The following is a 10,311-nucleotide window of genomic DNA, read 5'->3' on the forward strand; positions in this document are numbered from 1 at the left end:
ATTTAACATGTCAGGTTGAAGGGGGAAAAAAAAAAAAGCTCTGCGGTGTTAAGTTAAGGCTAGGGAGCCCGACGGCGCCGTGTAATGAAAATACAGCCGTAAGTCGTGGCTCCTCGACCGAAAAGAAACCGAAAATCATAGAGGAAGGGTCGGGTTTATTTGAAGTTGGATGAAGGCAGAGGCTGGGCTGCTGCTCCGCTGGGCGCGGAGCGCGGAAAGGCAGGGGTGCGGGCAGGGGTGCGGGCAGGGGGTGCCTGCCCGCAGGAAGAGCCGGTGCCCGGGCCGAACCGCCGCCTGCATCCTGCAAGAGGGACCCCTCCCGCCGGCCTCCCCCCGGGAACCCGGGCTCCCAGCTCCCCCTGCTCGCAGGCAGCTTGCCGCGCACCGGGCACTCCCTCCTAAAATCTCACCAAGGCCGGCGGCGATGCGGCGGGGTGCGCGGGGAGCGGGGCGATGCCCCTTTTAAAAGAACCCCTTCTTTTTACCCCGCGCCGCTCCTTTCCCCTCTCCTTCGCTCCCGTTTAAAGAAGTTGTTATTGTTTAAAGAGAGCCCATTGAACTATTTCCTGCTCATTGTCACCTCTCCCCCCCTCGCCCTCTATCCAGGGATTCTCACGGAACGGTAATAAACGGTTTCCCTCACACCACAGACCGCCGCAGCCCCGGAGAATGCGAGCTATGAAAAGGCCGGCGGGCGGGCGGGTTTCAGACCAGCCCTCCTCTCCCGCGCCCCATCTCTTGCTTTTGCGCCGAGCAACTTCTTTAAAAGAAATTCGGCCCGTTGCAAAGTTTCGCCCGGGAGGCCCAGGCTCGCAGAAACTCGCGGGGGTTTCTCCTCGCTATACGAAACGAAGCCTTTAGCTATCGAGCTGACTTTTAGAAGTTTGGGGGTTTTTTGTTTTTTTTTTTTTTTTTTTTTTTTTAATTTAGGTGGGTTGGGTCGTAAGCATCGATCTGATTTTTAGAAGTATTGTTTAATTTAGGTGGGATGGCTGGAACCCCTCGTGGTCGAGCCTCTGGGCTGCGTCAGCCCGGCCCGGCGACGGGAGGCCAACCCCGCGCCTGTTCTCACGGGTGGGCTCCCGTGATCCCTAAAAGACGGGGGGCGGTGGCGGGGGGCGCTTACTGCGCCCGGTTTCTGCTCAGCGGCTCTACAGGGCGGTTTCACTTTTTTGGCAAGGTTTGGCGCTGCCGGCTGCCACCCTGACTTGAGCCGAAGCGCCAGGACTTGCGGGAAGCGGCGGGGCGGGGGGCTGCGGGCAGCCTGCGGGGCCCGGGGAGAAGGCCTTCCTCGTCTTTCCCCCCCCCCTAAATACGAGCCCGCGGCCCGGGTGCCTCCCGCCTAAAGCCAGACCTCGGGGGCTTGCGGTGGCGGGCGTCGGTGGCCCGGCTAATGACTGCGGCGGGGAGGCGGGAGGGTGCCCCACGCGGGTTATGAGGCTGTTGCCGCGATGGGCCATTTCCTCCGCGGCTGCCGGAGCCCCGGCCCCGGCGGCTTTGATAGAGGTGCAAACATTTGGGGGCAGATTTGCATAAAATAGCCGCGTTTAATCCCGCGGGCTGCAATTAACATCACAGGCTTCCCCGGGCACCGTTGTGATATGGCCGCGGGCAGCCAATGGCAACGGCCGGCCGGCGAGATCAAAGCGGCCGTCCGCCAATCAGCGGGGCCCCCCCGCCGGCATTGTGATGTCACCGGGGGGGTGTTTATGACGGGGTATAACAGCGGCCCCTTCCCCGCTCCCGCTCGCTGGGGCCGCGGAGGTCAAGTGGAGTCAGCCCGGCCCCGGCCTCAGCCCCGGCCGCCGCTGGGGGCTCTGCCAGGCGCCTGCCCCGCCGGCCGGGGGCCAGGATGAGCTCCCCGGGCACGGAGGGCGCGGGCAAGCCCCCGCAGTACCGCGTGGATCACCTGCTGAGCGCCGTGGAGAGCGAGCTGCAGGCGGGCAGCGAGAAGGGGGACCCCACGGAGCGGGAGCTGCGGGTGACGCTGGAGGACAACGAGCTCTGGCTGCGCTTCAAGGAGCTCACCAACGAGATGATCGTCACCAAAAACGGCAGGTAGGGGTGCCGCGGGCCCGCGCCCTCCCGCCGCCGCCGCCCCCGGCCCCGGCGCGCCTCCCGCGGGGGCGCGGGGCTCCCGGGGTCGGCGGCCCGGGCCAGCCCGGGGGGGCCGGGGGCTGCCCCCCGCCGTGCCTCGCGCCTCCCTGTCGCCCCGCAGGAGGATGTTCCCGGTGCTGAAGGTGAGCGTCGCGGGGCTGGACCCCAACGCCATGTACTCCTTCCTGCTGGACTTCGTGGCGGCCGACGGGCACCGCTGGAAGTACGTGAACGGGGAGTGGGTGCCGGGGGGGAAGCCGGAGCCGCAGGCCCCCAGCTGCGTCTACATCCACCCCGACTCGCCCAACTTCGGCGCCCACTGGATGAAGGCGCCCGTCTCCTTCAGCAAGGTCAAACTCACCAACAAGCTCAACGGCGGCGGGCAGGTAAGCGCCGGCACCGGGACCCGCACCGGCACCGCGCCGCCCTCGCCCCGCTCAGCGGGGCTGGATCGGCCGGACCCGTCCCGTCCCGTCCCGTCCCGCCCCGTCCCTGCGGGAGCCACCGCTCACCCCCTCCCCGGTGCTCGTTTGTGCACGGCTGTTGTCAACGTGCTGGCCTGGGCTGGGCCGCGCTTCACACCCCCCACCCCCCCCAGGCTGCCGCCTTTCAGCAGAGCTGGTCTTTCCGCCCAGGATGGGAGCCTCGATGTTTTGACTTTCTTTTTAAAAATGTCTTTCTGGTCTGAGTATCTGGTAACGCCAACGGTGCAGTGGATGCATCTTTCTGGCTGTGTATCACCAGCGTGTTTGTGACTACGCAAGCTGCCCTGTCAAGTGACAGGGATAAGCAGGCAAAAAGTTGGGGTGTCTGACTGCGGTGCTCCTTTCCTTTTCTTACAGCTTCAGCTTTAGGGGTTTTTGGTACCTGTTGCCTCTTTCTCCTCTGCTGGAAAGATGGATCAGTAGATACTTTAAAACCTGAGTGCTTTCTGTGCCTGCCAGCATCTGCCGCCGCTCTGTCACTGCTGACCCCGCTCTGTCCCTTTGCTCGCAGATCATGTTGAACTCTCTGCACAAGTACGAGCCAAGGATTCATATAGTGCGAGTGGGTGGCCCGCAGCGGATGATCACCAGCCATTCCTTCCCGGAGACCCAGTTTATAGCCGTGACGGCCTACCAGAACGAGGAGGTACGCACAGCAGGGAAGAAAGGACGCAAGTACCAGGAGGTTTCAAGTGGCAAAGTGCATGTTGTAGAGCAAAATAATGGATCTCGTTTCACGTTTTTCAGTTCTTTCTGTGCTTTGTTTGAAGGTAAATGTAAAAAAAAAAATAAAAATTAATAGATGTAAAAGCCCAATGAATGTACAACAGCACAAAGTTCTGATCACTGTGCGTCTCAATATGCACTGCAAATTCGTTGCAGGAGAGTAATTCTTAAAAGATTCTGTGGGGCAAACAAGTATGGTAAGAAATACGGTTGTCCTTTTCAGCTGTACAGTAAAATAACTTGACATGACATTTTCAAAACTGGCCTTTCTCTGTTAGCCAACATGCACGTCTATGTTTAACGAACCTGTAAATTATCAATCTTTTTGAGACTTTTTTTTTTTAATGCCCGTTCTGCTCTGGCTTGAAATGTGAAGCTTTTTATAACTCTCTAGTGTACTACCTTTCTTAGCTGTTTCCTTAGCTGATCAATAAACCCAGGCAATTCAGTCTCTTTGAATTTGGCAGAGGGACTAATTCCTAGCCCTCTGCTAATACTTCAGGCTTTAGGGGCTGTTTAATTGATGTCCATAGGTTGGTATTATGGGCCTAATCTTATTTCTTCACGAATCTGTGATTTCACTAACTTCAGTGGATAGTCCTAACTCAGATCCTAATATCTGTATGATAATGGATGGTGATACTTGCAAATAAAAATATTTGTTGTTGTTTTTAGATCACAGCTTTAAAAATTAAATACAATCCATTTGCAAAGGCGTTTCTTGATGCAAAAGAAAGGTGAGAGTTCTTAACTCTAAAGTGTAGATATTTTATGTAGATTTGTAAAAGCACATTCTTAACTAATACAATTCGGTTTGTTTTATAGAAGCGATCACAAAGACATGATGGAGGAAGCGGGAGAGAACCAGCAGTCTGGGTATTCGCAGTGTACGTTTTCTTTCATTCTGCATCATGAATGTAACTTGGATTTCTTCCGTCTCATCTGTTAAGTGAAGCAAAACTCCGAGAGCGGTGTTTGCTGGCTGGCTCGTTAGTTCATAGGGAGAATAATATTACCAGTCCTTATGATTGTGGTTCATGCAGGTTTATGGTTGTATAAACATTATGATCTGTGTGTGTGGTTAAGACTTCTGTCTTACATTCAAAACATCTTTACATCTTTAATGGAATCTTGCCTTTGTGTCCAAAAAGACAGCCACCTTTGTATAGAAGGACAGCAGCATTCTTATGAATATGGAGACAAAAGTTTATTTCAAAATGCAGCAGAAAATTATTGAGATGGTACTTATGTATTCAGCACTTTGAGAAAATTAGAGGCATTTGCTTAAAAAGTTTTTTTCAGATGAATAGAAAGCATTAGTGTGTTAACAATTTCTGTTTTAGCAGATTATTGTCAAAAAATGTTGGCAGCCTATAAAGGGGGGAAGTTGAGTTGCGGTAGGAATTATTTTGTTTCAGTGAAAACACTTAATTTTTAAGAGTTCCTTTTAGCAGTCTGAGAAACCTCAGAGCTTAGCTACAGATTGAGACCCCCAAAGGGCAACTTAAAACTGAAGATTACACTAACGGTTACTGAGCACAGACTACCTGCATAAGGGAGGGTTTAACCATTTCAGTGTTTCCTTACTGTGATTGTAATTAAATGGTAATTTAAAAAATAATGTTAGCTTGACACGGGACTTTTTCTAACCTGTTATCTAATTTGCCTTCATAAGATCATTTAAAGACCCAGATTTTTCAGCTGCGTTGAAACTCTGTTTCCTTTCCCGAGCGTGCGTTTCCTCGCTGACTGATTGTTTATCTCATCGCTCTGTGATTCTTTGCCTGCCCGGCTGCATTACGCACCCATCTTACAAACCTCTTGCTTCCCCCCAGTAGGTAGTTGGCTTATTCCTGGGACTGGGACTCTGTGCCCACCTGCCAATCCTCACCCCCAGTTCGGAGCCCCCCTGTCGCTCTCCCCTGCTCACAGCTGTGAAAGGTACTCATCGCTGAGGAACCACCGTCCTGCCCCCTACCCCAACCCCTACACCCATAGAAACAACTCGCCAAGTAAGTCTGACCTTGCAGCTCTCTAAAAAGGTGGGAAATGAGCCGAGGGATGCGAGCGCTGAGTGGTGGGCGCCTCGAGCGATGCCACAGAAATGGAGGTCGCTATCTAGCTCTGTTTGCGCAGAGGGCTTGGGGCCGGCATTGCAAAGAAACAGGGATGATGAGTACGTGTCCCCAGTCTCTTTACGGTGGAAAAACTGAGGGTGTGTAGAACTGTCTCCTGCTAATTGATTAGATTATATTGTGCTGGCTTTGTCTTGTGCTCGTGAATTCTTGTAACCAGTGAGCTTAAACTGATATTGGGGTTTTTTTGTTTTGTTTTTTTAAGTGAAGTTTGTAAGTGAGCATTTTAATTATTAGTTATAGGTAATACAATGAAATGAAAAGTATATGTCTGGTTCTGTTAGTGTCGCTTGTTATTAATGTAATAATTGAGGGCCTGATTCTGTCAGTTTTACTTGCCTGTTGCTGTAGTTAACATCCATGCACTAAGGTTGTTCTCAATGAATGTGTCACAGCTGCATACACTGAAATAATATGGAGCTGAGTAAACTGCAGAGCTATTTAAAAGTTGTGCTCAGAAATTGCCAAACAGCTTAAGGCTCAGTGCCTTAAGCCATAGGTACTTAAGGGAGAGGAGAGAAGGGCATTTTTAACAGTGATATTTTTTTTTTTTTTAAATTTTATTTTTTCTTTCTTCTGGTAAAGACCTGTTAACAATTTTTGCCCTTCAGACTGTATGGATATTGAAGGTTCCCATTTAAAAAAAAAAAAAAAAAAAAATTGATTTGTGAAGTAACACACAGGCTTCTAGATGCAGTCTGGCCAATCTTGTTTTCCACTTTAAAATGAACTACAAAGCTATATACTAGCTTTCTGTGGACCTTTTTTGCATCTTGGAAACTTTATGCCAGTCTTGTGACTTGAAACAGAATAAGAGAACAAAACACCTCCAATGTTCCTTCTTGTTCCCTGGTCCTCAGCAAGGAACCTCTTCTTCCCTTAGCCAGCTGCCACAGCAACTTCTTTCTCGCTATGGATGGCTGCATAGCATTCCCTTTATAGCTTCCTAGTGCCTCTGCCATGTTGGCCAGCCAGTTTTGGTCACAAGCAGAGCAGTTTAAGCCACACAGTCCAGTCACTCCTAATGGTGCCTAAGGCAGACTTCAGAGCCTGTGGTGGCATGCTCAGCTCAAAAACTGGGATGTGTGGTCCAGCAATATGCTTGTGATCCAGGGCTGCCAGGCTGTTACTGCCAATGTAGGTGATGGAGATAAAGAAGGTGCCCTGGAAGAGTGATTGGGATAGTGTAAGTAAGGAGCCCACTTCTTCCCACTGACGGAATAAGGGAGCATGGGCTGAATTAGCAGGTGGTTTGAAGACGGCTTTTTGGCCGTAGATCCTTCATAGAAATAAGACTTTGCAGTTGTAAGTTGAGCAAAACAACACATCAGCAGGGGCATGCTAGTGAACGTGACACAGCTGGTAGCTGCCTTCATTTTTCTCTGTGTGAAGTTTGGTTTTTTGCAAGGCAGTAATGGGGAGGGTGGTTTAAAGCTATAAATTGCGTTTGAATACAAGATTGTTATTTGGTCCAATTCTAGTGTGTTTAGGTGCTTGCTTGTTCTCTCAGCAGCCTACGCCGATAACTCCTCTGCCTGCCTTTCCATGCTGCAGTCCCATGACAACTGGTCTTCTCTAGGAGTTCCCGCACACACGACGATGCTGCCCATGAGTCACAGCACTGGCACAGCTACCAGCTCCAGGTAGGAGTCCATCCCTCGGCAGCCCTCAAATCGCTATATTGATACTTTCTGGGAAGAGAAGGCTGAAAAAGGAGGTAAAGAGTCACCAGCAAATTAGAAATCCTTATGGCCATGTGCGACTCACTGGCCATCTCAGGGAGGCGGGCACTGAGAAGGACTATTAACAAGGAAAAGATTGAAGAAACGATAAAAACTATTTTTTTTACATTTTGGTTTTGGAAATGTAGATACTTGTAACAGCAATATTTGATAGATGAAGGATTGCAAATCACCTAAACATCCATTGAATTTGAGGATGCTCTCTTAAGCTTCATCTTTAGAAAGTTTAAAAGTTATTTTAAAAAAATCTTTAAAAAGTTATTTTTGATCCGTTTAATTTTAGCCAGTCACTGCTTTCCTATCCATCTCCACAAACCCTTGTTCTGCTACAAATGAAGGGGCAGCGAACCATACAGTGGAGAAGGAGCAAGTGGTTGGGGCAGTAATTCTTTACTTGAGCTTTGCCACAGAAGCCAGCATAGCGTGGGATTATACACTTGGTCAAAACCTTTGCCACTTTGTGATCATATAAATGTACCTTTTTCTCCTCTTTGTACTTTTTATGTTAATGAAACTTTTGGATACTTTAGCAGAGATTTAGTTTACAGTCAGTCCCTTGGAGCTAAACTTGCAAATTCAAAGAAATACAGATAAGGTGCTAAAATCTTTGGTATTAACCACAGAGGGCTGAGGTTTGGGCATCTTTATGGGCAATTCAGATCTAACAGTCTGTGGAAAGCATTTTTATGTGAACCATGCACATAGACACTTGGCTACTAATCAGAGCATGTACTACCGCGCAGTGTAAAATAACTATTACTGAACATAAGTTCAGTCCTGAACATAAGTTAATGAAGTAAACGGGTCCTCCTAGCACTTCTTTCCATGTCTGGCCCCCAGGATACATATTTGGAAGGTTGCAAAGTCCACTGAGTTTCAGTTGCTGCACTAAGAGTTGTCCAGTAGATAAAACCCTTAGAACTGGAACTGTGGGACCTCAAGGAAGGCATTTCTGCCATCCCTTTTGTCTAAGGCCCTATTTTTTAAAGTAAGAAGAATTATTTATCTTTTTTGCTAAACTGCTTGGGATTGATAGGTAGAAAGCGCTGTGTGGTATTACACAGCAGGACTGAATTTTTTTCTCGTAGTGTTTCTCTTGAATTGGCTTGTTTCTTTTAATTCATATGTGTGTTACACATATGTGTGCGTGTATGTACATACCCAGAGGAGAGAGAGAGTGGAGGCTATGGTGTCCTGACAAGGGTTTTTTCCTTTTAAGCAGCCTTTTCTGTAGTATCTGTGCAATCTGCAGCCATCGATCTAGCTCTTCCCCTTCTAACATGAGATGATGAACAAGGTCCTAGGAGGGATGAATTGCTGTCTGGAGGCATCTGTCCCTCTCTGACTACAGAGGCACTCAAGGGGAATTAGGGCTTTGACAGGCTCATGGCAATGAATTCAAACCTGTCTGGGTTTGTCTGCCCCCATCACGTGGCTTTCCCGTGAGCCATGGCTCAGGAATCGGCTTGCAAACTTCTGCATTTTTCAGGCCAGCCTGTTCATTCCTCAGCTTGGCTTAAAATTTGCTAGCATACCCAGTGCTGGACCTGCTGTGGGAAAAACAGGGAGGTTTGATTTATTGGTGGGGTGCCATGAACACGACCTCATGCCTGGGAGTCCTTCCTACCTCGCAGTGGCTGGGAGCTTCCTAAGGAAATTCACTGTCTCCAGCAGAGAAACCCAGCCTGGGAGCTGTGTTGTGACTTGAGCAGGCACTGGAGTCACTAGTAACCTATTTTATTTATCACTTTCCCTCTTTCAGTCAGTATCCTAACTTGTGGTCTGTGAGTAACAGCACCATCACGCCGGTGTCTCAGTCGAGCGGGATGTCCAATGGCCTGAGCTCCCAGTTTTTGCGTGGCTCTCCAGCGCACTACACGGCCCTTCCGCACCCGGTCCCCGCCACCTCCTCCGCCTCCCCCCTGTATGACGGCGGGGCGCCCACGGACCTGCCCGACAGCCAGTACGATGCCTCCGCACATGCCAGGCTAGCATCCACGTGGACGCCTGTCACCCCCCCTTCCATGTAAACCCAGACCTTTTCCTATAAGACAGACTTTTTAGCTACTGAATTACTTTAAATGCTTAATCCTCACGGAAGAGAAAAAGGAGATATGAAGTAAATTACAGCCAAAGCATCTGCACTGCTTTGCATAGAGCATCTACGTTATACCTCTTATAGTGACCAGTGCATCACTGACTTCATGTGGAGTTTACAAATCTGGTGAGCGTGCAATTCTGAGAGCAGATTCACTGCTTTTAATCTTTTTCTTTTTTTTTTTTTTTTGTTTTAAGTTTGATAGACCTAAGTTTTAAGACTTTTACTTAGACTCCAAATTTCTCAGTGTTCTGATACATTTGGACCTGAAGTTTGGCGTTGTTCTTGACTAAGTTACTTCTAACTGTTTTTCAGTTAATTTTTTTAATGGCAAACTTAGCTATAGTCACAAGAAGACTTTTATTAACCGTCTAGTTAGAAGCATTCTGAAATATGCACAAATGTAGCTGAGGAGTGAAGTTTTTGGAAAATCATGTGCACTAACACGTATTTGCCTTACAAATACGTTGTGTTCTTAACTGTATGCTTATTTCCTTGCTGCTGAATTAATGTCGAGACAATCTGCAAGAACTATATTCTTCTTAATAAACGCAGTATTAATGTTTGGTCTAAATTGTTTTACCCAAAAGACTCCTTTTAAGAGGTAAGTTTTGCTGCTTGATGATATAGATTTCAAATACCTGTCAGCTTAGCTAAACATCTCATTTCAAACAGCCAGTGTCTAATAAGAAGCCCTGTCCAAAACCTTTTTGAGCCATTGAAAAAATATCACTTTTTTTTTTTTATGGTCTCTGGCTCAGGCCTTAAGGGAGGGAATTCAACACCTGGAGAATCATTCTAATTTATTTTATTTCAGTATTGTACTCTGTTGATCTATATTTATTAATTGGTAAATTACAACTTTATTTTCTACATGTTAAGATATGTAAATAATCCCTCAACCTACAGTGTACTCTTTTAAGACAATCATATGTGGGATATGTCACCCAATGGCACATTGAACAGCATGGATCTAAGTAGTTAACTTATTGTAAGAGGGAAAGCTCTAGTTACCAATAATTTGGGGG

The 10,311-nt window shown here is 48.4% G+C and overlaps 1 protein-coding gene across 2 annotated transcripts; it reads left to right on the forward strand.

Annotated features, from left to right (window-relative positions):
- The first annotated feature begins 1,836 nt into the window (after positions 1-1,836).
- On the forward strand, positions 1,837-10,044 carry TBXT (T-box transcription factor T). 2 transcript variants are annotated; one of them, XM_087774443.1, is made up of 8 exons: positions 1,837-2,058; positions 2,219-2,483; positions 3,094-3,228; positions 3,984-4,045; positions 4,134-4,195; positions 5,144-5,320; positions 6,954-7,086; positions 8,948-10,044. In XM_087774443.1, the coding sequence occupies exons 1-8, from the start codon at positions 1,853-1,855 to the stop codon at positions 9,213-9,215; spliced, it is 1,308 nt and encodes a 435-aa protein (XP_087630569.1). In that variant the 5' UTR covers positions 1,837-1,852; the 3' UTR covers positions 9,216-10,044. The 2 variants fall into 2 exon arrangements, with proteins under 2 accessions (XP_087630569.1, XP_087630570.1); XM_087774444.1 differs by having other exon boundaries at positions 6,957-7,086.
- The last annotated feature ends 267 nt before the right edge of the window (positions 10,045-10,311 follow it).

The sequence above is a fragment of the Nipponia nippon genome, unplaced genomic scaffold, assembly GCF_047370975.1.
Source record: "Nipponia nippon isolate SJK-2023a ecotype South Korea unplaced genomic scaffold, ASM4737097v1 scaffold_4, whole genome shotgun sequence".
Lineage (NCBI taxonomy): Eukaryota > Metazoa > Chordata > Aves > Pelecaniformes > Threskiornithidae > Nipponia > Nipponia nippon.